This window comes from Myodes glareolus, chromosome 23 (assembly GCF_982192425.1).
Source record: "Myodes glareolus chromosome 23, mMyoGla1.1, whole genome shotgun sequence".
Lineage (NCBI taxonomy): Eukaryota > Metazoa > Chordata > Mammalia > Rodentia > Cricetidae > Myodes > Myodes glareolus.
In genome coordinates, this window is record NC_142048.1 from 59840395 (window position 1) to 59867629 (window position 27235).

A 27235-nucleotide genomic window follows, 5' to 3' on the forward strand; every position below is an offset into this window, starting at 1 on the left:
ATATTTTCCACAAGGTTTCTATGTCCACTAAATAAATATACTTGTGAATTAGTACTACTGACTATTTTTACAGACACTATATGCTGATAAGAGTTAAAACATCAAGTATTATCTTTGAAAAATCCTAAACCTCTGCCTCTGTTATAGAAAATAAATATTAGTGCCACAAATTATACTTAATTAACACTAGAAAGTATGTTTTTAAAATTTATAGAATATTAGGTCACTTTTAGGGTGGACTATCAGAATTTGATTTTTTTATGTTCAAAATGACTAAAATAACCTTCATTTTTGCATGTTTATTTTGGGGATGAGCACATTTAAATTAACTTGTTTTTTTGTTTTTTTTGGGGGGGTTGTTTGGGTATTCTTGCATGTGGAAACTTAGAGCTAACCCTGAATTTTATTTAGTAGAATCTGCCTCATTTAATTTTTTGATTTGTTGAAGTTTACTAGTGTTAAACACACAAGGAAAGGCTATAAAATGCTATCAGAGGTGCATAGTCATGATATAGGGAAGAACCCAGTCCCTAGAGACAGTCCTATCATAGTTTAACACTGGAAATGTTGCCTGAGATGAAGAAATGGTAGATTATTTTGTGTTTGCATGCTGTGGAAAATCAACACGGTAAAGAAGAATGTTAAAATTTTAAGTAGGCATGAGGTGTATAGCAAGGTTTTAGTGAACAGAATGCCCCAGCACTCTAAATACATGTTTGCTTCTTTACCTGAATAGATTATGATGCATAAGTTAGCTCAAATTATTTCCTGATTACTATACTTAATTCTTTTGGTGTAACTTTTCATTATTTCCAAGGTTTGGAAGTGCTCGTCAAAAGTTGCTTCTGCTCTGCTAGTGTTCTAGGCGCTGTATCTAAAGAGGAGCCTGGGCCTCAAATACTTGATCAGCCTTTCTGTGCCTTTTATTCCGTCATTAAGTTTTGTTCTGCTCCCACAGTTGCTAAATGACACATTTCAGTGTGTGCTGCTGGAGACTCCTAGGTATTGAATTGTTCCTGTGCTTGGTAACTGATTGCTGCTGTCCGCCAGGCTGCAGGAAAGAGGATGTCATTGTTAATGATATGCACCCACCTTTGACTGTGCTACAACAATGTAGTAAATTGTTTTCTTCATTTGTTCCACTGCTTTTGTGTACATATTATAAAAGCTAAGACTTTTTTCACAATCTATTAGCAGTTCAAATGTTCCCTAATTTACTAAATATGCCTTTAATTCCCAGTTTTGTTTTCTTGAGTTATTTGAATTTTTTGATGCATTACAGAATTAACTATTGACTGTTTATTTTTACTATAGTATTTAACATTTGTAGTTAATGCCATTAATATTGTGGAGTTTGCAGAATTCTTGACTGTATAAACTAAACCTTTAAATTAGCCTGGTGTGAGGACTCTTCAATGCTTCAAGTAGGGGATGGGAACCTTAGGCAAGGACTATAGTTTCCCTTAGAATGTAGCAAATGAGCCTGTTGCTGTTCTGAATAACGATTTGGTCACCTAATTATAATAGTGTATGTTCCTAGCGTGTGGATGTGTGTGTGTCTCTGTGTGCATGCACATGTGCTGTCCTGCCTGTGTCTGTGTGGCCACCTTTCCTAGATAAGTAGGATGCTCAGTTTGTCACTTAATGAACGTTTTCCATGCTGCTGATACCTTGAGCTTCCGGTACTCAGTGGTCTCCAGTTGTGTTGTTCTCTACCAGACCCATGTGTGCATTTCGCATTACTGGCCATGAGACACTGATGGAGTCATCACCTGCTCCAGCGGGCATGCAAATACTTGATCAAGTGTTGCTGAGGGGCAAAGACGGAGAGGGGGGGCATAGGTGTTCTCCCGCAGAAGATAACTCATCTTTCCATTTGTTTGGCTGCCGTCCAACTGGTCTTTGTGTCCCTTGCGTCTGGGAGGTGTGTTGATGGTTTAGAGGTGAGTTGTGAGTGACCCTGGCACCCTAATGTTGGCTGCCTTGACTAATGCACAGCACCATGTGTTCTGTAGCTAGTCGCCACTTGCTTGGCATGATTGGGATGCTCTTCCTCTTGTGTGGTGTATAATGAGGTTATGGTTACTAGAGGAGGTGATTTGTGAACCAGCACCAGCTGGGCAGAGAACAGAGGATTCAAGGTATGATGAGAGCACTCCCCCCACCCTGCCCCATTCTTTTTTAAACACCAGTGTGTGTTTTTTGTGTATTAGAGTGCTCTGCAAATTAGAGACATACATTTTATACTCCAGTCATTGTTGGATTGATACAGTTTGAAAAGAGCATTGTTCTTTCCCCGGTCCTCAGATCGGTGATTGGAGGATGTGGGAATGATGGTATTTTTCATACTTAAAAAACTTGAGTGAAACCAGCAAATTAGAGAGCAGTGCATGTTGATGACAAGTTTCACACAGCCAGGTTAAACGTGTTAGTGCCTGCCATGTTAGAACGAGAGTCCTCACTGCACATGTATGAGTGGTCATGGTTCTCATTTCTTAGCCCATTAATGGCCCTTTGCTTTGGTTAATTGACAGGACTGAAGAAGTATGGAACTGGTTTGTCATAGTTTCTCTTATTGGGCCTTTTGTAAGAAGGGCAGAAGGGTTTGTGAGCTCAAAGTAGAGGCTCCCTTTATTTCCTTGCTACTTGCCTCAATGAGTCCAGACTTGTAATTACAAACAGTGACACTTGGCTTCATGTTCTTAACCAAATATAATGATCAGTTCACAAAGTAGAGACCTTGTATAGAGTAAGACCAGCTATGTATTTCTTTGTCCACCATAATACCTGACACAGTTTGATTGATGAACTGTCGATGGGCCTTCAGACCACTCAGTTCACCTTAGGAAACAGGATTCATTTCAGCATCTGCAGGTTGTGTTATTTCCTCTCCAAAAAAAGAGGCAGTGATTAAGAGCCTTCATTGTGGTCAAAACAGTTTAGCATTGGGTGTAAGGCCTAACTAATGTAAGGTGTATTTTTGCTGGCTTATAGATTGGCCTTTCAGAAACTCAGTGTTGCTGCCTCCAAGAAATCATTTATATTCATTTTTATAATAGATTGTCTTAAGAAACTTCCTTAGCTACAGAAATCAGTAACTTCCTCTGCTGAAGTACTTGTCCTTTGGCATAGAGTTGTGTCCTGTTTTCAAAACAAACCCAGAATTTATTTGTAATGAGGTTCCAGGCAGGGGCATTAATTACACGGATTGGTATGGCCATGCTTTACAATTTCTATAATTATCTTTTGTACATAACCCCATCACATTTTTTGTCTGGGATTATGATAGGTGTACCAATAGATAAGAATGGCTTGAGGTTACATTTTAATTTTCAAAGTGACTGGATAAACAGTTGAGGACCAGAATGTTAAGTTTGCGATTACTGCCTTTGTGATCACAGGTGTCTGCTCATTGAAGGTAACGGTGGGAAGTCACACTAGGAATATTTCTCTGCGATTTTTTAAAAGTATATTTACATTGTTCTCAAGGTGAAAAGCTTCTGGGTGTCAATATCTGGCTTACTGAAAATGGTATTTTTGGAAACTGGGATATTTTCAGACATTACAAATTTCCTTTCTTTAGTTTACCAGAGAGGATGTAAGGGGAGCTAAGAGGTCACAACTTAAATTTCATAACACATACTGAACATTCCTTCAAACCATGACTTAAAACGTTAACTTCACATTAGATTTCTATGAATTCCTTAAGTAAAATCTTTTAAAATAGGTGCTTTTTTGTTTTTTTTTTTCCCTGTAAAGTTCAAGTAGCCTTGCTGCCAGTTTTTTGGGAATCATCATGAAGTTAAAAAACAATTATTCCCAGGGCTGGCTGTGTGTGTGTGTGTGTGTGTGTGTGTCCCTTGACAGTGGGAGTGTGTGTGTCTCTCTAGACAGCAGGAGTTGGGGGGGGCGGGTGTGCGCGCGCGATTTGCCTATCTGGAGTCCCTCCGTTCAGACTTCAATACCTCACCCTCAGTCACAACTTTGCAGGCTTACATAAAAATAGTAACTACTAAAAAGGCTTTCTTAAAACTGGGGGAGTGAGCCCATTCCATAGTGAGTGCTCTAGTGTTTTGGTCTTAAGATTTTAGTTTTTTCAAACCAACTCTAGTACACATTAAATTAAGACTTGAAAGTCAGCACCTTTTAAAAAATTCCGAATTTGTTACAAAGAATGATGAAGGGGGGTTGCTAGACAGTAACAAAACCATGTTTACTTTTTTTAATATTTAACTGGGAATTCTGTTAAAATAGGTGTGAAGGCTGCCTGGTTCCGTTTGAACAGACAGCATTTAAGAGCACGCGGTTGATTTTTGTCGAACAGGGGACTGTCCATGGGACTGTGTGCCTTTTGCCCACCTTGCTGTCCCTGTGGTGGGGCGCGTTAAGCAAGTGTTTTTGAGTTGGGACTATCTCATCCATTTCTTAGATTCTGGCCGAGTAGTGGGTAGGCTTGTTCTTAAATACATAGGGGCAAAAGTGAGCGCTAGTGGGCGCTGTGGATCCATGGAAGTCACAGACAGGTTTTTCAAACCGGTCTTGGGCAAGCACGGCTCAAAGAACTGCCACCACTTCTGCTCTGACTGATAGTCATCCGGGTCACCCCTAACTTCCCGGCCACTGTGGGGTCGAGGGGTCTCTCGGGACCTAGTGAAGGAAAACCCACTCAGATGTCAGCAATGGAGCTTTGGGTGGCGGGAAGCGGGGAGCATCCAGGAGAGAGGGCCGGAAATGGGGAGCGGGCCAACGCAGACAGGCGCGGGACGCAAAGAGTGGAGCGCGGGGTCGAGGTGGGCGGCTGACGGCTAGCACTGCCTAACCTAGCCGGTGGGCCGCGAAGGTTCGCGCTGCCTCGCCACAGTCAGTTTGAACTTGTGTCGAGCCGGGCCGATGACTTGGTGCCTGAATCAGAGGAGGCCCTCAATTTGAGGCTGCGAAGGCATCCGCGAAGGGCCTCGGCACCGCACCCGGGGGCAGTGCCGCTCGCAGGACCCTCGCTCTACCTAAGCTAGAGCAGTAAGACTCCCGACGCTCGTCAGCCCCGGCGGCTGCGGGCCAAGGCGACCCCGGGGGCGCGGGCACTAGTGGCTCGGAGGCGGCTGACCCTGCGCCCTGAGCCGCACGGGGCCACTCGTGCGCGGTCCTCGGCGCCCAGCGCGACTCATCCCGGAGGCGGGGCTCACCTGTCAGCGGCGCCCCACCTCGCGGTGCACAGGGTCGGGTGGGCGGCGGACGGACGGGCGTGCTGTCCAATCAGTGCGCGCTCGCGGAGCGGCAGGCCAATGGGTTGCGTGCGACTGGGCGGGGCCCCGCGTTTATAGTGCTCTGACAGCGCGCCCGGCGCGCTGACTCTCCGCGGCGGGGACGGCGGCGCCGGTCGGATCGCGGAGCTGCGCGCATAGCGGGTCCCGGCGCCCTCCCCGCACACAAAGGCCCGCGCGCGTCCGGCGCCCGCGGGGGTCCCAGTGTCCTCCTTGCCTGCTCGGCGGGCCTCGACCTGCGAGGATTCAGGAGGCGCCCTCTCTCTTTCTCCTCTCTCTGCGCTCCGGGATATGGAACCGCGCCGACGCGGCGCCCACTTGCCCGGGCCGCTGCCCGCTGCCCTGGATCTATAGTCAAGCGGCCCCTCTCAGGGAGCAGCACCCGCCACCCAACGCCGACTCGCCTCTCCGCTGCGGGCCTTTGTCCCAGCCCAGCGCCCCCGCCGCGCCCGCTCTCCGCGGCTGGCCCGGCACCCTGGAGCCGCACGGGAGCCGGCCGTCCCAGCTGCGTCCGGCGCGGCGCCCCGGAGCCCCGAGTCCGCCGAGCCGCCGCGCCCCGCGCGTTCGACCCCACCCCGCGCGCTGAGGACCGCGCAGGGCAAGCGCACCTGGCCTCGGCGACCGCTGGAGCGGCGCGGCGCGTCCGCCCCGGAGGATTGGGGGTCGCGGCCCGTGGCCGGTCCCATCGCGACTCGGAGTGCACAGAACTGGGAGCTGTTTGGCCGTGGCCATGGCCCGGTCCCGGAGGGACTCTGTGTGGAAGTACTGTTGGGGACTTTTGATGGTTTTATGCAGAACTGCGATCTCCAGATCGATAGTTTTAGAGCCTATCTACTGGAATTCCTCGAACTCCAAGTAAGTGGCGTCCACAATCCTTTCCTCTTCCCCGACCCCCCGGGCCGGTACCCGGGGGGGACTCCGTATGGTCCGGGTGGGAGGAGGCCTCGGAGCCTGTTTCTAGAACCTGAGGCTCCTGTCCCCCAGCCCCCACCTCTCCACATTTCTCTAGGTAGGGACCGGTTGGACTTGGTGAGCGCCGGCTCCAAGGGCCTCTTCCTGGGGCTCCAACCTCAAGTGCTCGAGGGAGGCCAAAGCCCTGGCGACTCGGGTGGCACGTCGGGAAAGGTGTCTGATGGCGCTACCCGACCCTCCCTTCTTTTTGGAGAACGGAGGACGTCGCCACTCAAAGGGCTACAGACGCGCAGCGACTGGCGGGCTCCGGAGCCAGGCAGAGATGCTGCGCTCTGGAGAAGCGCGGGAGCCACCGGCCGGGGCCTCGCGGGAAGGCGACGGAAATCGGGGTCTGGGGCAGTGGAACGTCCCTTTGGGGAGGGGACCCTGAGCCCACAGCGCCTGGGAGCCGGCGTGGCTCGGAGTCTGCTCGCTAGTACTCGGGTTGCCAGCCCTCCGCACGTCCGCCTCTCCCTTTGCGTCGGAACCGGTGGCATAGCCCCGGCGCGGTCCGGGTAGCTGGCTCAATTTTAACTACGTCTTTTGGAAAAACTCAGGGCCCTACCTAGTCAACGCTGCAGTCTTCGCATTTGGGGAGCCGAGAGTCCCTTGGACTTGGCTTTTAGCAAAGCGCACTGCCGGAGGAAAACCAGGCCTGAGACTAACTTTCAGGTCTGGGCTCCCAGGGTGTGCTCGGGATTTAGAAAATACTAGCCATCCTTTCTTTGGTATGGTCCCGGTAACCGCACCTTAGAGCTGCCTATTACCTCATCTTCCAACTTAGGGCGAGAAAGTGCTGTGAGGGATTCTGGACTCAGCCCTGGAAGAGTGTGGAGACGCTGGCTGGCTCCTGGGAAGCAGACCTTTGAGATTAGAAGCAAAATCAATGGCCTAATTGGAGTTGAGCGTATGGATGGTGGCTGGCTTCAGAGTAGAGATGAACGAATTGATTTAGAAATTACCCCATAAGCAAAGAATTGTATCTGTTCTCTTAGATGCCAGTGGTAAATTTCGAATTCACCAACATAAGTGACCAAACACATTCCCGTTCGAAAGGGCAAAAAAAAAAAAAAAAAATTCTACAGCTGTAAATGACCCGAAGCAGGCATTTTTGCGTGTTGCCAGGAGGCCCTTGTTTTAAAGTTACTGCCGGCCGTCTTTGATGTAGTCTGATCTGGTATAGAAATTTTTGTTTTGTTTTGTTTTTTTTTTTTGAATGTAAGGTGTTGTATTTGCTCTCCTGGCGTGTCATCTTTGTAGCCACACGGGATCTACAGGCACCTACTGGTGCCGGAAGGCGCCTGGCTGGGACCTGAGCGTCGTCGCCGCTCGGGCTGGGGTCCTGGTGGTGGCTGCTGCTGACGCTCGTTCGCAGTGCCTACAGAGGTCACCCTTCCCTGCCGAATGCTCGCTGTGGGCGCGCCCCTCCCCCTCCCCGGGCTGTCTGCCTTGCTCCACTTTGCCCTTTCCACTCACAGTCTCTTGTCTTCTTCTCCCCCCCATCCCACCCCTTCTGGTATGGATTTAATATTTATATTTCAAACTAGCTTAAAGAAATTCCCACGAAATCCTTCTGAGCAACAGAGCGACATAAGTATTTTTTTATGTTCACAGTGACCACTCTGCTTGGGTGTGCAGCAGGGAAGAATTAGAAATGCTGACTTGTTTGGGGTGGCGGGGGAAGCCCGATTACGCGTGCCTAGCATGTGGAGAATCGTGTCTTCTGTTTGCTACGTATTAGGGAAGGAATGATGACTACTTTGATCTTTAATAGTATAGTTTTCCGAGCCACGGATGAAGAGAGGGTTGCTAAGGGCCTGCGTTTCCGAGGAGTAGGCCTCCCCGCCTGGCTGTTGGTGTGACTGCTCCCTGGCCTCCCCAGTAAAATGCCGTACAGTTTTCCCGAGGATGGCTCGAAGCCTTTGGAAAGCATGGGGCCAAAAAAGCTATCTGTGAGATCAGAAAGATCTTTTCCTGAGGACTACAAAAGAGCCTTTTAGATGTTTAGTGCCTGCGACTGCCTCCCTTGTTCACATTTCCAAAGGAAAGTTTCTCTCGGTGAGATGTAGCAGGCAGGTAACCAGAGGCCTGCAAGTTTCACTTCCCTCTGCGGGAAATGTGGGACCAGTTCCTTGTCCTGAAACAGGCATCAGTAATTAGATTTGTTTCATTCAGGGGTCAGCCTTTTTAGCAGGTGGTCCACACAGAGAGCATGCAGCTGCTGTGTGTGCACAGGGCCCAGAAATCCTTTGTAAACTGGGATCTCCATAACTACTTTAATCACATTGCCTGCCATCCCATCCTGAAGAGTTTATGTAATAATCAGAAGTTCTGTGTACTCAGAGATTAGTGGCTGCCCTGTTAGATTAGCCACATTGTATCTGTAGATGCTGGTACTGTTTAGGTCATTTCTCAATTATTTTTAAGTTCTGGAAAGAACAGCAAAGCACATCATTTCTAATTAACACTTCAGTAGAACCCCTCTCTCCAGCATAGAGTTTTTGCCAAAAAAAGTGACGGCTGTTTTTTTTTTTTTTTTGGTTGTGGCCGCTTGTTTTGATGAATAATAGTTTCACTTTAGGATTAACAAAGCTACACTGACATAGTATTCAAGGATAAATTGCACCTTCGAAAATTTCGTTCTAGTATTAATTTATGTCTGGGGGTTTTATTCTGTAAGTATTGCATACTAGTTACTTTACAAAGCATTGTGCTTTTCCCATGTAATTCCCTCCCCCATATAATGCTGAATTCCTGAAATTGATTGGCTTGATACAAAAGAATGGCTGGATAATAAGCAGATAACCTGAAACACACGGGCCTAACCCCCCCCCCCTCCAGGTCAGACCCTGAATAAATACAGGCCTGTCAAATTGATAAACTAAACTACAATGGACAGAACTGTTTAAAAAGCTGTTCAAAAACACATATGCACCAGCCTACCTTCTATTGTGTCTGGGATTCTTATTTTTGTAGATAAACAAATGCCGACCCAACCTTGAATGATTATCACCTTGAACAGTGCCTGCCTACGCTCCACCATTTGCTTGGGTTAATCTTGTCGGTTTTAACAGAGAGAGGAGAAGCAGGGAGCACTGGGGTGGGATGGGTACTGTCTCCGTCCACATTCCTCACATTTTGTCAGGATGATAAACTGTAGGTAGTGGGTTTCCCTGTTCCACAGCTGAGCCAGTCAGGACACAAAGACTAACCTGGCAGCCTCTTCAGATGAGGCTCTGAGTGTCCCAGGACTGCACTTCTTAACCTCAGCAATTACAGCTTCCAGCCCCAGAAAAGAGGGCCAAGGTTAGGATGATTTACTGGGCACTTGGTTCCCAACCCTTCACAAAGCTTAGCTGTTGACACTTGTCCTACCAAGGCAAAGAAATGCAAATGACCCCCAGATTCCACTAAGTCCTGACTCTGTAGCTGGAGTTTGAAGACAGGTGAATTAGCCACCCCTAGGGACTACCTAGAAACCACGTGTTGGAATGGTTTCCCTAGTCTGCTGGAGAACTGGTGGGTTTAATTAGCTTTCCTAGAACCTCTTCACACTTACTCAAATGAATCCTGTTGGTGGATCCACATGATAACCTCCTTCAACCAGCCTGGGCACTAAATCCTTCCTGTCTAACTGTCAGCTAAACAGTCTGGGTTGCTCCCAGGAACTTAATGTGTCACCTAACTTGGATCCAAATTTCAGAGTACTTTCACAGAATGGGAGACTATTTCCCCATCCCTGCCTGACTGCGGGGCAGCGTCACAGACGTGGGAGTGGCAGAGAACTGGAAATAGAGGATGTAGACCCTGGGAAAAGATTCATTTCAAAGAACATTATTTCCTGACATTCCAATGAAAACTTTATTCTTCAACTATCTAATTACAAACTGGACACTAAGACGCCTCCTTCTCTGAATGATGATGAAACTGTCTCTGCCCGCCTTTGCGGCCGCCGACGTGAAGAACCTGTTTTTCAGGTCACTTAAACATCTGCATAGATTTGCTCGTGAGATCACCCTTTGTTAAAGAGAAGTGTTGGGCTATTTGAAATATTTTGATTAAAATATGCAGATTCTGTGGAACTCCCGAGCTTCTAGAGAGGGGGTAGCTCTCTCTAGGTAGGACCCCTCCCCCCATTAAAGGGGAGGATTAGAAGGGGGCCCAGTGAGGAATAAGAACAGCCGAAAAAGAAGGATAGCAAATGAGACGTGTTCCGAACAGCTTGGAAAAACTCCTGTGGCTTCATTGTCTCCATAAAGCCGAAGAATACAAAAGCAAGCAGTCAGCCCTTCCCGTGATGGGAGATGTGAACCGTTGACACGGCTCCCCTGTTTAACTTGTTTAATTCTCATTTTAAATTCAGCACTATACCAGCCGTGTGAACTCTGAGGATTTCTTTAGTAATCCATTTTGTAGTTCGGAATCAAAAACAAAGTGAAAGGGTCTGACACAATTTGCTTTTATTTTTAGGCAAATCAACCCTGGTCATAGTTAATAAGGGGATTACAACCCAGACTACGTCTTTACAGATGTAAAGTAAATCAAGAGTAGAGCATAAAGAAACTGATCCCTTTTGATTGAAGTACGGTAGAAAAGGCATAGAGAAGCTGGCAGCGGTAATCTGATTGTATGGCAATAAAACCACCATTTTCTGTCTTTCAGATAAAAAAAAAATGTGGTAAATCCATGCAGTTCATAAGATGTAAAGGCAGATAAAGGGGAAGCCTTGGCAACGTATAGATTAGCTTGATGTCAGAAATGACACGTCCCTGAAAAGGGTGTGGGGCGAAGGCCTTGCTCCAGGCTGTTGGGTATTATGTGAGAGCCGGGCAGACTTGGGAACTCGGATTAAGACCCATGAAAGCGCTACTTGTGGTCTGGGATGGCTGGAGCCGCGAAGGGAAGCTGTACAGTTCTTGCTCATTGGTGGAAGATAATATGGCCAAGGTAGCTTTCATCGACGGCCTTTTTTATAGACCCGGGATGGAGGCTGATTAAAACCCACAGCTCGCCGCAGTCCTTAGGGCCCTGGAAGCTTTTCCTGCTTAACTCTTGGCCTGACAGAGGCAGCCATTCTGTAGGATTAACTGCCCTACAACCGCCTTCGCCTTCATCTGTTTGGACTTGGGGCAGAGACCTGCTGGGCAGCAAAGGAGACCAGAGGGAGATAGGTAGGGCCTGAATTATCTGAAAAGAAAAGAGGCCTTTTGATTTCAGGCTTACCCCAGCACCCTTTACACCTCCCCTCTGCACGTAGAAGAGGCAAAGGAAAGCTTGGCCCTTACCTGGGGCCTCTAGCTCCTCTGTGAGGTTGGTCTTTCCTTCCTTGGGGAAATCTAAGAAGGAAAAAAAAAGAAAGAAAACAGGTAACAATATTGAAAAGGGAGGAAATTTAGTTTACTTCAAATGATCCATCCAATAATATGTCAATACCGGTGAATCTAGAGACACCTGGCTTCCCAACTACTGTGATTGGCCATCTTCGAGTTAGATGGGTTGGGCTTCCTGGTGAAGTTTTGGGGCTCTAAAATGGTAGTAATGGCACACACTAAAGGCAAACACAAAACTCTTGGCATTGTTGACTGGTACCACCCTCTGCCCCCTACTCCCCTGCCCCCACTCCTGCGTGAGGGAGCTGGGCCTTCCATTTCAGCCATTAAACAAAGTGAACCATTGACTGCTTGCTGGGTTGGGTGCCGACTGATAGCCACAATTGATTTAAGCCACCAGAAAGGAAATATTTGGTTTATTGTCGTCTTTTGGCCTTTAAGGCAAGTCTGACCATTTCTTCAGGACAAGGGGTTTTCTTCTTCATGGAGTGGGACTTGGTTGTGAACTTACACACGGGGTCTGGGAGCTGTTTTATAGGCGCGTTTCCAGACTCTACCACTTCCTCCCTAAACCTTAGGCATTCTCTTTAGACCCCTGTTGTTGACTTTCTTCCCAGTGCTCACGCTGAATCATAGTTTGGGGCTACAGATAAGTTGCTTCAGTGATCTGTGTTTGGTTTTGCTTTCTTCCCCCTCACCACCGTTAGAATGAGGATAGACGTGACGGTTGCACACCCTTCCCGCGCCCAAACACCTGCCACTTTGTGCCTTCCTTCCCATCTCTGTTCTGAATCTATACCAAAATATCCATTTCACTTGTCGAGCTTCATCAAAGAGGAGGGATACTCTCTCATTTACAAGCCGGTCACATCCTGGCACCTTTCATTCTCCATTTGACAATGATTGCTAATGGCCCATTCAGCTAAAGTATTTGCTTGTTAACTGGGAACAGCGAATGATAAATGTCCAGCAAGCTTGCCGCCTCCTTCGGCTTTTCACACACAGACTGGCGCATATTTATGGCAGGCACAACGACAAAAGGAGGAGCCGAATCGCCTTGGCCTCCGGCTTTCCGTTGGGAACAGGGTTAAAGTGATTAAAGAGCTGTAGAGAAAGCCCTGCCTGCGTTTACTGACATCCAGGAGTGAGCTCTTCTTCACTGTTTTTCTGAACCCTCCCTTCTACGGAGCTTATCTGTGGGATGTATTTTAGAAATAACCTCTAAGGATGGAGGGCCAAGAAAAAGGAGTGAGGAGCTGGTAATGGGTTCCCAGTGTTCCTAAGGCAGCAGCATTCCAAGTAGACCTGCTTCTGGGGTTGCCACATGGAATCAGCAGTAGCTCATTCAAACAGTGCCCTTCCGTATACAAATTCCAATACGTCGTTCTAGAGCAGAGCATCCTGGGACTGTGATACATTCTTGCTGACTTCAAGTGTTAAAACCATAGTAGAAAAAGGCTCTCTTAAAGAATGCAGGTTCTTTCTGCCCAGAGGAGTTCTCTAAACAGAACAGGAAGGGCAACTGGGTTCCAGTGAAGAAGGGAGCTTCTTCACTGCTTCATAGCTTCCCTCTTCCACAGTAGGAGTGGGAACTCCCCTGGGGAGCGTTTTCCAAAGTCTGTGGACGGGCCATGGGTGAGCTCTACACTCAGAAGACGTTCTGTTCATTAGGATTGTAAATAGGTTCTATACAGGATCATTAAACAATCCAGATCCTCTGTAAATTCAGTTGTGTCTAATTTTAATTACAGTATTTATAGCTCCTCTCTAGTACCGAAGTCCCTATCACCATCAAGACATTCACCTGTGCTTTTTGTGAATGCTCATCTTTGGTCTCCCTAGAATACATGTGAATGCTCTTCCTAGGTTCAGTGTATCTGTGTTGGAAGGGAGTGATTTTGCTTAGGCCTCGTCTTGACTGAAGTATGCTTCTTCATATGTTCAAATGCCTGGCTGTTTCCTTACCTATGTGTACTTTATGGGGTTTCTGCCCTTCAAAAGCAGAGATGTCTTTGAGATGACCTCTTCCATCCACTGAAGGGGTAGCAGCAGATCAGCCTGAGGCACAGCATGGTTGGTCACACCACCTGACAAAATCCCTTCAGTCCTTGCCTCCCCCTCCCACACCGTGTTACCTTACCGTATCCTTAGAACACTCATCCTCAGTCAGAATTGCCTACAGGAAACAGATCATTGAGAAAGACCCTAGATGCATTCTCTTCTGTATGATGGAGATATCTGTCTAGTTTTCCTTTGCAACCCTACAGGCCTGGCATTTAACCCTAGGTCTCTAGGTGTAGGGCCGCTTCCAGGCATGCCCAGAATCCCTGGTCTCTAGGTGCAGGGCCACTTGCAGGCATTCTCAGGTGTTTGCCTTATGGGCAAAACAAGGCTTGGACACTGCCTTATTTCTCCCAACAGTTCCCTCACTTCTGACTCTTGTGGACATCCAGTATTTGTGGGACATGATGCACAACCCAGATTAATGCTGTTGGCTGCCTGTGTTCTTATCACTTGCTGTCAGAGATCCAAGATCTACCCTACTGATCCAAGGCTCATGAACTGAAGGGTCCCAAAGTCACCTACTGGGATTGTGAAGACTACCAAACCCACCCCAAAGTTTCTGATTTCTGGAGGCTGAGGTGGGGCTGGGAGATACACACTTTTGCAAACTCCCAAGATGTCACCAGCTAGCTGCTGGTGGAAACCATTCTTGGAGAACTGTGACCATGAGTCAGCCTCTTGCGGAATAGAATTTAGCAGTCTAACTACTTTCTAAGGCTGCTTAGGGCCCTGGAGGAAATCTGGCCTTTACCCTGGCCCCTGTTGTTGCTTTTAGAGATCACAAGGGCCTAAGAAAACTGGCTGTTGTAACTTGATTAATTCATTCAATAAGTGTTTAGTAATGGCCAAGTCCATTTCTCTGAGAATAAAGTCAAGGTAGGAAAACCTCTTTCCTTGAGATTTACTTGCCAAATAGAACCTGGAACATTCCGTGCTGGAGTGCCATGGCATTGTATGTAGAGGGAAAAGACAGAAGGTGGCCAGTCCTGGGTGGGCATGTAGTCCAGGTGAGAAGAAACTTGAGTTTTCAAAGAAAGTACTTTCTCTGAGCAAAGTCATGGTAGATTGCTGAAATACAGAAGTACGCAAGCCAGAAGAGTCTTATTTCAGCCTAGGGTGATGTCTATAAAGTGTTCTGTGCCTCTGAATGGCCATGGCACAAAGTCAAATCCTAGAGTGGAACAAGCAGACCCTCTGAGATGGCACCTCATCGATTTCAGCAGCCTTTCTGATGTGGGGATGACCAGTGCCCACTGTTTTGAAAGCGAGTGTCATCGTGGTCAGGTCAGGCCATTGATTTCACAAGGACGGTGGCTCGGTTTGGTCAGGAGCACAGGCTTTGGCGTTCACCTGTGTGAGCCAATCGCTGCGTAGCCATTTGCTCTCTGTGCAATTTGGAACAGCACCCTTTGTCCAGCCTTAAATTACAGACGATCACGTAGTAGTCTCGAGTGAGAAAGTAATAAAACGGGCGGTCAGGATTAAATTCATTTAAAGGCCCAGCTCTGAGCTCGGCACAACAAGCCAGTAAACGTCAGCCGTTAATAAAATTCATTGGCTATCTACCGAATACTGTGCCCATACAAAGAAAAACAATGAAATCACATTGTTAAAGACTAACACTAATATTTCAAGCTCTCTGATGTTATTTTGCTTTGCTTGCTTGTCATTCCTACCGATATAAGACTCTCTGGCCCACGAAGCACCTTTTAATCCGCCCCATCTACCGTCAGCCTAGACCTTCTTCCTCTGCCTACCCGTAGCAGGGCTTTCTTAGAACACAGGTGTGTGAACAAGTTCTGACATTCTTGTTAAATGGTTCAGCTGTGCACTATTGGTAGGTACTTTGGCCAGACCCATTCTGTGTACCCTAGTAAAAGATGTTTGTCCTTGAGTGGATTCGTGAATCCACCTGGGGTTCGGAGACGGGCAGTATGGTGGTTTTTGCATGTGGAACCCTCACTTCCTGTTGGACCCTGTTTTATATAAGGACAGCAGTTGTATACAGCACTTTGCCACATACCAGCTGCTGCTCCAACTGCTGGATACATATTCATTAAACTTTCTTTCTATACTTTATGTATTTTTATCTTATGTGCATCGGTGTTTTGCCTGCGTCTATCTCTGTGTGAGAGCATCAGATCTTGGAGTTACAGACGGTTGTGAGCTGCCATGTAAGTGGTGGGAATTGAACCTGGGTCCTCTAGAAGAGCAGTCAGTGCTCTTAGCTGCTGAGCCATGTCTCCAACCCCCCAGTCCCGCCATCATTCAATCTTTTTGCAGCCACCATGGGAATATTTTTATTATCCTCTTAATACTAGTGGAGAAATTGGGCCAAATTGGTTAACTAAGTTAACCAAGGTCTTGGAAACTTAAATGTAGATGTGAAGTAAGGTGTTATGGTTTCACTGTCTGGCTGTCTGATTCTCTGCCCCATTTTTTGATGCTGTCACAAGCAGCGATTGTCTGTGAGTAAGTTAAGTGTGTATTGGCTCAGAGCAGTCTACACCAGGTAAAGAGAAGTGTTGAATGTTGGCACAATGGAAGATCGTACATTAAGCAACTCTTAAGGTATCCTTTGAACCTCAAATCTGACGAGGTCATACCCACTGGAAGCAGAGTCATCGTTGGGCCGTCTGAAGGATGACTAGGCAGTTTTTTATAGTATGTAATACTAATTCATTTACTGTGTGGGACTCCTTTGACTATCAACATTTTCCTTTTAAGAATTTAAGTGATTGGTCCGTCCCCCCTGGGAGAAAGTCAGGCTCCCAGAGTCACCTCCAGTGTGCTGCTGAGTGTGTGTCAAGCTAAGGAGATAGTATGACATCTTTTTTAGAGTCTAGTCACAATTAAATGCCATTTTATTTTGGATTTTGGGAACTGTGCCAGCCTCTAGCTTGTCAGAGCTGAGAAGACTCAAATCAAGTCCAGGCCTATTTCTACAGCAAACAGGGAGTCTGGCTTCTTGCCTGTGGATTCATTCAGTTCAGCCCATCTGGCTTTTGATGTTCTGCAAGTTTGGAGCAGTTTGCTTAAGGAAGTCCAGGCGGTGAATATTGGTGGGCCTGGGGTTCTCCGGACTGTGGCATCTCTGGATTTGTGTCCTCTCTACTCCCGCATCTGCCTACCTGCAGGACAGACAGACTGCCAGAGAAGGCAGTGGCGTCGTCATCTCCCTTGGAACTGAGGTTTTGAAAGCACCACAGCACGGCATCCTCTCAGCTCCTCCCTGCGTGGCTGTCTCTGGTTCAAGGTCAGCCTGCTGGAGGAGCTATGGGGCCCCCACTCTGAACTGTTCTGTGGTTCAGCCAGGGAAGAGAGACACAGGGCACTGTTCGTTCGTAGTGCCATCTTGTGATGCGGTTCTGGGTGATGCGGATCAATCAGGAGCCAATCTCACTCATTTCTGATCGTGGCAGTTTTGTTACCCACGGGGCTTCTCTGCTACCTCTTCTTCCCTTGCTCCACTGGCTGCCACAGGAGGAAGATAGCTTCTACCACACCCACCACAGGGACCTGTGCCTGACCCCTCCCCTGGAGCCTGGGAAGGAGGAAGTGCTGGGAAGCTGCATTTTAGGGCCTTGTAAAGCCATTGCACACAGCCTTGTAAACTGTTTGCGGGGCTTATTAAGCTTGCCTGTCAAGGAGACTCCCTTCTTGGACCCAGAGAGCTGAGTGTCATGGTCCCTTCTGTCTATTGTGAACTTACTCCTACTTCCATTTCAGAAACCCCCACCCCTGTTTGAGTGCAGATCTGTGCTGGGGGCGGGGTGTCAGGCATGTGGTGGGGGAATGGGGTTCTGTTTGTTAGACACCTCCCCGAAGGGAAAGGCAGAACACTTTGACATGAAGTGAATGGCGGTGGGGATGAAGGGGATGGCGGGCTGAAGGGACTGCTCCTGGATGCCTTGTCTTGGGGTGAGGAGGAGGCAGGACCGCTCACTCACTCCTGGTTAAATTTACATGTGATCTTCATCCCTGCGACTTCACACCTCAGATAAAGGAGCAAATGGCCCTGAAGCAACAGAGAACTAGCTAGAGGCGCCCTTTGGACCCTTTCTCTGTGAGAGCCATCTCTCTCTCTAGGGCCTGAGCCTATAAATAACGTGGGTTCCACCTTCCTTTATAGACTCTTGCTCACAACACGGCTGGGAACATGACCGTACAGGTGCTAACAAATTACAGTTGGGAAAGAAGGCTGCAGTGTCTCTTGTCGCTGGGGTTATGAAACCCGGTTTCCATCAGGGAGCCTGCCTGGTCGACTTGGCAGCAGGGCAGTCTGGCATGCTCCCTCGCTCTTCCTGCTCGTTCACTGCTCACCCCCAGCGCTCCAGCATCATGCTCCGGTCTTTGGATCTTGCCTTGGCTGGCCACAGAATCTGTGTTGACTTTTTTTTCCTTTTTCTAATTGAAGGACAGGGTAGAATGGGCAGAGAATGTTCTTCGGTCAATTACATAAATGAAGACCTAGTTTTGGTCTTAATTCCATAGCAGATTTAAATAGTGCTTGTTAACTTGTGAAAAAATAAAAACAACAACAACTCTGGTGTCTGCGTCACACAGCTGAAGTCTGACTTGGGGGTGGTAAATAGAAAATACATTTTCAACCTTAGCCTGTGACAGGTGTGGGCCCTTTTGTGAAGTGAAGGTGTTGAGACAGTAAAAACAATTACATGGATAGAATTGAAGTAAATACCTGGGCTATTTTCTCTGGAGGAGGAAAAAAGCTGTTTAAACTCTCAGAATACTATTTTTGAGCATTTCAAAATGAAATCTACTTTAGTTACCAGTGGTGTTTTTTTTTTAAAGCATCGTATCTCAAACAAACAAAAAATAAGACTAACGTCAAAAGGCGTCCATTTTCACGCAGCTGTACAGCAATGTAAGGTGTGAAATTTAATGTCCTTTTGAGTCATTGGTGATTGTAGGAAGGCAGAGGAAAATGATAAGTCTGGAGAAATGTATTCCCCATGATGTGACTGTGGAACGCAAGCTGGGCCTTGAGGCCAGAGGCCCTCCACCATCATGGTAGTGCTTGCTGAGCAGAGCGACCTTTAGGCTGGAGATCAGGCCTTTCCTTTGGTGCCCAGGTCAGCTCCTCACCTGGTGGAGTTGCTGAACTGGTTCCTGGGACTGTGTACTCTCCGGGCGCTTGGATTTCTGCTCTTCTCATCTTTCGGCTCTTGAAAAGGTTTGGCTTGTGGTTGGTGTGAAGTTTGAAATGCACACCCCCCCACCCCCTCGCTGTCTCGCATTGAGAATGCTTTAATGGTCCCCAATTGTACAGCCTGCTTTTAGGCCCCTTTTCTTATCCTTGAATAAATCGGGTTCAAGTTGCACAGAGTATTTGTTTTAGAGAAACCCAAAGAAAGGGGCACCTGTGAAAACAGGCCACTGTTCCAACACACATACACACTCGAATTAAAGCCGAACACGTCAGTGAGAGCCTCCAATTACTCCCTACTTCTTGGAGGTTGGAAGCCACCGAGAAGACAGTGATGTGCTTGCTGGAAGTTTCAGGCTAATTACTTGTTACTCTAAGCATGGTATCTGGTAACCTAGTTCTGTGTGAACCTGACACCCTATAGCTACTACACCCCACTGTTTCTCCGGTTTCAAAATAAGTCTGTGTAGAAACTTGTTCTGATGCTCCAGCGCCAAAGGGGGCAGTGCAGCGCTATCCACTAAAAGGGGGGAAAAGTGTTTACCAAGTATTTCTTCTGGAAGCTATTGCCTTATCTGTCCTGGGTGCTACCCCTTTCCTTATTCATTTCCTAACAGACGCTCCTGTGCGGGGCACTCACTCCTAGGGCAGCTAATGAATGAAGCTCCTACAGCACTCTAGCAGTCAACCGAGGTAACCCAAGACTGCGTGTTCTGCCTGTTCATATGAAGTTCACACACCCATAGTGCGAAGCCTTTCCTGGTGGAACATTCCTACTCCCAACTGCATGGAACATTCCAGAAAGGAATCTTCATTGGATGTGTGATGCTAGCTTAGCTGCATATAGACATCAGAGGCACTGCAGACGTGAGGGCCAGAGAGAGACTGGCCTGATCCCTAGGGTCCACACACAGTGGAGGATGAACCAACTCATACACTGCAGTTCCCTCTTCCCAGTGGACTTTACCACTGAGTCAAAGTAGCACTATAAGCACTGGAGGGAAAACTATGTTTCCCAAATGTTGCAAGTTTCAAGTATCCTTGATTTACAATGCTGGCTCAGAAATATTCTAGTGTCTTAATGTCATCCTTCTAGGATGACCCAGTTTGTAAACCTCATTCCTTAAAAATGTCAGCCCACTTCCTGATCTGCTCAGTGATGAAATCTAATTCTAATGATCTTACTTTTCATTTGTTTGGATAAATATCCACTCTACATTTGTAGACTGGAGGGTTGTTTACTGCATAGACCGCCCTGTGCATTCTAAGGCACCGCATCAGAAAATTAAAATACCTGTAAGCCTTCAACATTTAAAATGCTTTCAAAATTAAAGCTATGAAAACTAGTTCAAAAAGCTACATCAGGTGTTTTTTTGTCTATTTATTGTTAACTTTTGGAGTCCTGGGGGTTGAACTTAGCTGCACACATGGCAGGCAGGTGCTCTGACACTATCTCTTCACTTCTTTCTCTGCTTTTTATTTTGAGGCATGAGCTCACTGAGCTGCCCAATCTGGCCTCGAAGTCACTCTATAGTGCCGGCAGGCCTCAGGACCATGTTCCTCTTGCCCTAGCTCCTGAGTAACTGGGGTTACAGATCTGGGCCTCCAGACCCAGGGAGTTTGGAAGCTGTATGTTAAAAAGTAATGTCCAACCTGCTTCACAGAAATTGCTGCTTACTAAAGAGAACTTTGAAACCCGCAGACAGTTAGAAATCACTGTAGCCCAAATGTCACCAGTGACTCCCCATCAGTGGTGCAGTGTCTGTGCGTGTCAGTCTCTGTGGTCAGCTCAGTACAAGCCACGTTTTCACAGATGTTATCTATTTCCAGCTCGAGTCTCTTATCCATGTGCAGTGGTCATACACAGGCCTGGGTTGCCTAACAGTGGGGCAGCTTCAGAGAATTTGTCCTTAGCTGGGTCTGATCTCTATGAACAGCTCAGTGTTTACGCACCCAGATGAAGAGAGTTGTGGCATGAACCTTACAGGACCACCTTTCTCCGTGCAGTCTGTGGTGGACCAAAGTGATGTTGTGAAGTGTCTGACTGCACTTGGTGTCATTTTAAATGAAAGGAAGGCTAGGATTTGTTGTAGGATGTGCTGTCTCCTTCCCATCTTCCTCTTCAGTTTTCTGTGGCTGCATCATCTTCTCGGTGAGTTCTGGGGCCACACATCATGGATGCTTCGTACCTGACCTCATGGTGCAGAAATAGGGAACAGTGAAATCGATTTTTGTGTGTGAATCGTGTTAGGTAGCAGCTGACATTTTGTCGTTAGAAGCTACTGCTCAGCATTTCTAAGACGGGCTGCCCTTGTGTCTGGGAAGTGCTCTACCTGGCCCAGTTCACCAGACGTGGAAGCTGGTCACTCCAACGTGTTATTAACTTCACCTGTGCAGCCACAGACAGCATCAGCATCGAGGAGCTGTGTGGTCATTTCTAAGCTAGCCTTTGCGCGTTGCCGCCGTGAGGAAAACACGTATGAAGTCGTGAGGTGTCTGCACTGAGGTCTGGTGAGAGACAGGTGTTGGAGGGGAACGTTGGGCCCACAGCTTAGTCGTCCCCAAAGTATCTCATCTCCCATGGCACAGGGTAAAGGTCAGAGGTGGATCTGGCAACAGGTACCTCTCTCTGCTCCCAGGTTCCTGGTGACATGGTCTGTTGTGCCGCTCCATCCGCTGATTGGCTTCCACGCGTTATTCCAGCATTTTTAACCGGCCTGGGTTCACACACAGGCTTGGGTTTTCTCCTCTACTTCTCATTAATTCTGCTATGTTCTCAGCTACGAACATTAAAGTCGTGTGATGTTAATTGAGGTTTTTACAATAAGTATGAGGTTGAGGTGTCTAATTTAAATTATTAGAGATCTAATTTGAATTACTAAATATTAACGTCTAATGGAGATCGTTAGAATTACTCAAAGTATTCTATGTGGAGCCCTTCATTGGCATCTAGTTTGGCAAACAACTTTTTCCAGCCCGAGTTAAATCAATAGGCAACCCATAGGTAAAAATAGATTTCTGGCATCAAAACATTTTACACCAGGCCTCTGGCTTGGGAAACCCTACTTCAGAGTTGCCTTTTTAAAATCCCAGTTCCATTCTCTCTCTGAGTCAAGGTCATGGAATCTATTGTCTGCGTGGAAATGATTCACTGGGGAAAACCAGAGGAGTGGCCTCTTTCTGCATAGTATTCTACAAGATCCCCCTGGAGCTCCCCAGGGAAAGTGGATGGATCTGGGAGGCAGAGCTCAGACCGCTACGGGGTGGCGCATGCTCCGTGCAGGCGGAGAGCAGAATGGGGTGGCGCATGCTCTGTGCAGGCGGAGAGCTGAATGCCGATAGTCAGTAGCCAACATGGAGAGGGAACGTGTGACTCTGTTCTAGCTAGGCCAGGAACGTTGTCCCAGTCCTTGAACACCCTACACCTCTGTACCAATGGTGAGAGTGGTGACTGGTTTTGGTTACAAGATGATCCTTACCTAAATAGGCCGAAGCAAGTCAGAACGCAGCTCCCAGCGTGGGTCGCTACCAGTAATTTAACATCAGCAGGTGGTTGTCACCGTAACTTATTTATTTGTTTGGTTGGTTGGTTGGTTTTTCAAGACAGGGTATCTCTGTAGCTTTGGAACCTGTCCTGGAACTAGCTCTTGTACACCAGGCTGGTCTCGAACTCACAGAGATCCGCCTGCCTCTGCCTCCCAAGCGTTGGGATTAAAGGCATGTGTGCCATCACCGTCCAGCGTCACCAAAACTTTTAAAACCCTTTCTCATGGTCACCCCTTGTCAGTGGATTGCTGTTGAGTGCTGCCCAGTGTACATGTGTGTGAGGTCTGACTAATGTATGAGCCTCTTTCAAGGAAAACAAGTCCAAATCCATAGCTTCAAAAGTAGCTCTGTTTACTGACTTGATTATATGTAACAGACTTCATGACCTTGTGTTCAAAAGGCCACTGAGAAGCAGTCCATTTGCCGTTGACACTGTCTGCCTGAGTATTTGGAGTTCATCTGAAACTTTACATCTAATTTGTATCTAAAATACAAATTCTAGGCGGTTGGCCCACTTCCTTCTCGCCTTTTGGTTCTTGGCCTCCTAGAGCAAGGGATGGATGCCAGGTGGCCACCTAGGAAGGCTCTGTTTGGCGCAGCCATCGAACACAGGGCAGGCAGCTAGATTTCCACAGCTCTCTGTGGGAGTCTTGCAAGCCTGAGTGTATATTGACTTTCTTTCCCTTCCCCTTAACTTCATAGTTTATCTATGAAAAACTCGATTTAGAAAAACATGTGTTTCACAAAACCAGGTTTAGATCCTAATGCCCTAGATGCAGTGGTAACTGAGAAGGGCAGGGAAAGGCTTTTCCTGCCGAGTTTCATCACTGTCCCCGGGGACTGTCTTCTACAGTGGGTACCTATGTGGCTCACACTCTGGGGTGAGAGGGGAGGGGAGCAAGGCTCAGCCCTGCGTCAGCCTGGTCGTGGTTTTATGGTTAGCAGCCCTGGATGAGCGTGCGCTCAAGCTGCCTTGTGCTTTAAACAAGAGCGGACGGGGTATCAGAGGCTGTGGAGACCCACAGAGTCAGGGTCTGAATCTGCCTGACAACAGTCCGCGGAATGACACCTCGGCCTGGTTCCTCGGTATATTTGTCCCAGTGAAGTGGCCTGTCCTCAAAGTCCCAATCTTACCTGTGATCTGCCGTCAGTTTGGGGCACTTAACCTGACGTCAGCACGTACCTGACGTCAGCACGTGTCACCCGCCATTAGCTTCTGTTCGCTTACTTGGTTTTTCCACCAGGACACAATTATTGAGCGCTATCGTACGACAACCATATGGGCGCCTGCTGCGGAATCACACACACGTGGGAGCAGCCCATCTTCAGACCTGAAGACCCAGTCCTCATCCGTTAATGTCTCTCAGAGCATCTAGAACAGGGTGCAGCTTGCTAGGCGTATTGGTGCACATTTGTAATCCCAGTGGTTGGGCAGTGGAGGCAGGAGGATCAACAATTTAGGCTAACCTCACACCTCATGTACAGAGTTAAGTTCCCCCATCCAGCCTGGGATAGAAGAAACTGTGCTGTGGGAACTGCTTTCTTGGGAAGATATAAGCAAACGCCTCCTCTCTTGGCACAGGATACCAACAACAAACCAAAGGATGGCCCCATCAAAGTCCAACTTGGGGATCCAATGAATTTTGGGGACTCCTTTACAGAGCAGGGTGAGGGACTGCCTTCAGAGCATGGGTGCGTGACCCTAGAGGAACCATGCCACTGCCTAGTTTCACCCCAGCATGGGTAGTGATGTCCCTGTAGCTGCATCGGTGGAATGTGCCTTCAGCTACCTTTTACTGTGTCTAAATGCTACCACCTCTAGAGAATACAAGACTACGGGACAGAATTACATACAGCTAGCAGGCAGGTGAAGGAGGGAGCATCCAGAGTCCGGTGGTGCAGTGATCCTCCCCGCTCCTTTCCATGAGGGGATGTCAACAGGCAGCAGGCCCATCCAGGGACTCTTGCAAGTGGTCACAGCTGTCCTGATGAAGACGATGGTTGTACCTGAAGGACAGCCCTCTGCAGCACCCTGTCCCTGTCTCACAGCAAAACCCCAGTCTGGTCATTGTGTTGTATCACTCTGGTCTGGGAAGGTGAGGGCTCTGCAGAGGTCTGCTGTGGGAGATGTGCTCAGCCTCCCTCGATGTCTCACCAACTGTTGTGATGGTGTGCTGACTCTCCACAGATGGACTCAAATACAACCTAGCACTTCAGTACTGGGCCCCCCCCCCCCGCCTCTCTCTCTCTCTCTCTTTTTCTCATGAACACTTGGAACACCAACTTTTTGCAGGCAGAAGATCAAATTCCTGTTTTATTTTTACCATCTTTATCTTCCTTGAAGCTTTAGAAACGGTAGTTTTGGCCCGAACTCTGTCCTATACATGTACAGAAACTTAAGATCCCACCCCTCCAGCTGTGTATTCACAGGTTACCATGCTGCTCCACCATCAAACTGCACACACCGAATTAAAACTAAACATCAAGGCTGATTTACACGATGGATCGAAAGCTCATTTAATTACTTATGTGATTTGTTCCTCCTGAAAAAAATATCATAAAAAACACAGCAGTTCTTGAAGCCACACCAGCTGATAGCCCCGTGCGTCTGACCTCGGCCAGCGTTGGGGTTGGGGCCTGGTGACCTGGTGATAGAAGAGATTGCTGGGATGTGACTTATCTGAGTAGGCAGAACCACCCGTGACGCCTGAGTTAACCAGTGAGAGAAGAACCCTCAGTGAGACCTTGGGAAATGGAGAGAGAGCTTAATGTGCTAGACTGCAGACATGAGGGGTGCTGTGACATGGGTGGGAGGGTGGGTACCTGGGAGTGTGGGTGATTATCCCAAAGACTCGCACGGATACACCGGTCAGGTGGGCATGGTGCATCACCCTTAAAGAACTGAATGGGTCGATGAGACCACACGCCTCAGTTAGAAAGACTCCTGATTGTGGAGGCCAGGAAACCACCTCCTCCCACTGCACGATGGTGAAGGGACTGACTTGAAGGACAGAGACTTTTGGTTTTTGTGAAGAAGATAGCTGCCAAGGCTAGCTAGCACGCTCCATAGGGTCCCACTGTGCCAGTAACACCAGCTACAGAAGAAACAGATTAGGGAGAGGGAAAGCCTCCGGTAGGAATTGACCCTGTGTTTGCTGTTGCTTTGTACAGGCCCTAAGGATTTCCATTAAAGGTTGAAGAAGAAGCATGAGGGCGAGCAGCTCCACGTTTCTGGAATTTAGTGCAGTACCAATTGACCCCATCTTTCCCTGCCAAGGCTGCGGGACACTTAAGAATCACCGGGGGGTGGGGGAGGAAGAGAGGGTGACTTTTGGGTCTCGTGGAACTTTGTTGAGCTTTATCCAACAAGAAGAACCTACCTAGAGAGGAGTTGTAGGGAAGCCCTTTAGTCCCCAGGGTTGTATTTTTACAAAGTCTCCTGAGAATTGTTGAAAATGCCAGAGTGGCATTTGTTACAAGTTATAGAGAATTCTCCAGCCATAGACACATGGATGTTTTTAATTTACCACAATTTTACAAATTCATTTTGAGTTCTGTTTTATAGAAATATTTTATTATAAATGGATCCCGTTCGCCATTAAAAAAATAATCATTCATGTTTCCAGGGGAGGGTTAGAGAAAGTGACTATGCTCTACAAGACAGAGACTGGCTTGGAGGACTCCTCTTCCAGCATGTGGGTCCCTGGGACTGAACTGAGGTCTGCAGGCTTGGCTGCACCTTTACCCATGGAGCCCTCTTGCCTGTTCTGTTTTGTTTTTAAGTGAGTGAAGAGTAAATATCATATGTTTTTGTTAAAGGGACTAATTAATTAAATAGACAACAATAAAATACTGATGTCAGTGGACCACTCTCTTGAGGTTCTACAAGAACACTCAAGGAAGTCACAAGCAACCCTGTGCGTGTGTGTGTGTGTGTGTGTGTGTGTGTGTGCGCGCGCGCGCGTGCGCGCACGTGCCTAAAAAGTTTTGGCAAGTTATTTTATCTTTTTAAGACATGAAGCTGTGAAAGGAACAAATGTTTTGTGGGTTGGGGGCAGTGGGACCTGGAGGGAAGGAGTAGGGCGTGGATAGGACCAAGATACTTTGTATGCATGTCCAACATTTTTCTAAAAATTAAAATATCAGTTTTGAATGTGAATCTAAACTGTAAGTCCTGCTTTCTGCTACTTTGTAACCACATTATGCACTGGCTGAGAACTGGCCACTGGTTATGTAAATCACAACAGTTGGTGTGGATTTGGACTTTGGGAGCCCCTTCATCCTTTCCCTACCTGTTGCTGCATCCTGGCTCCAAGGGTCATCAAGGCTGGTGGGCCTAAATAATGCCAGAGTCCTGGCTGGAAGGATTGGGAGGCCATGCTTTGTTCTGGAGCTTTAATATTTTAATGAGCCTGCAGGCTTGGCTGCTCCCTCTGAGTGTGTTGTTAGTGTTAGCACTTGCAGAAGGATGTTCATTAGGAAGCTCTTGTTTCAGCTTCTCAGAGAAACTCCCCATTAGGGCAGATCTTTCAGCAACGCGGCCCTGCAAGAAAGGAAAGGAGGAGAGCCTTGCATCGGGAGCATGCAAGGGATTTGGTATCAGTAGTCTTAGTTCTAAAGATTTGCTTCGAAGAATTAATTGGAACAAATACATCTCAAGGGGGGGTGGGGCAGGGGAGGGAAGATTGTAGACCAAGGAGGTACTTGTTGTCTTCACAAGGAGAGGGCTCTTCATCTTGCAGCTGAATCAATACGACACTAATTATTTCTGGTTATCTTTTATGGGTTTGTAAGACATTTCTTTTGTTCTGTGTCATTAAAAAAAAAAGCCCATTGTTTGATCAGTGAGTGACTAATTATGATAAGTAATTTGAAACATTCTTGATGAAACTTGTCTGTTAATTAACATCAACAGC

At 47.5% G+C, this 27235-nt stretch overlaps 1 protein-coding gene across 1 annotated transcript in view; it reads left to right on the forward strand.

Annotated features, from left to right (window-relative positions):
• The first annotated feature begins 5359 nt into the window (after positions 1 to 5359).
• Efnb2 (ephrin B2) overlaps positions 5360 to 27235 on the forward strand; it is a 42322-nt gene continuing 20446 nt past the window's right edge. The window contains exon 1 of the mRNA XM_048456155.3: positions 5360 to 6116. Within this exon, the coding sequence (XP_048312112.1) occupies positions 5992 to 6116 (125 nt within the window). The 5' untranslated portion in view covers positions 5360 to 5991. The remainder of the gene's footprint in view (positions 6117 to 27235) is intronic.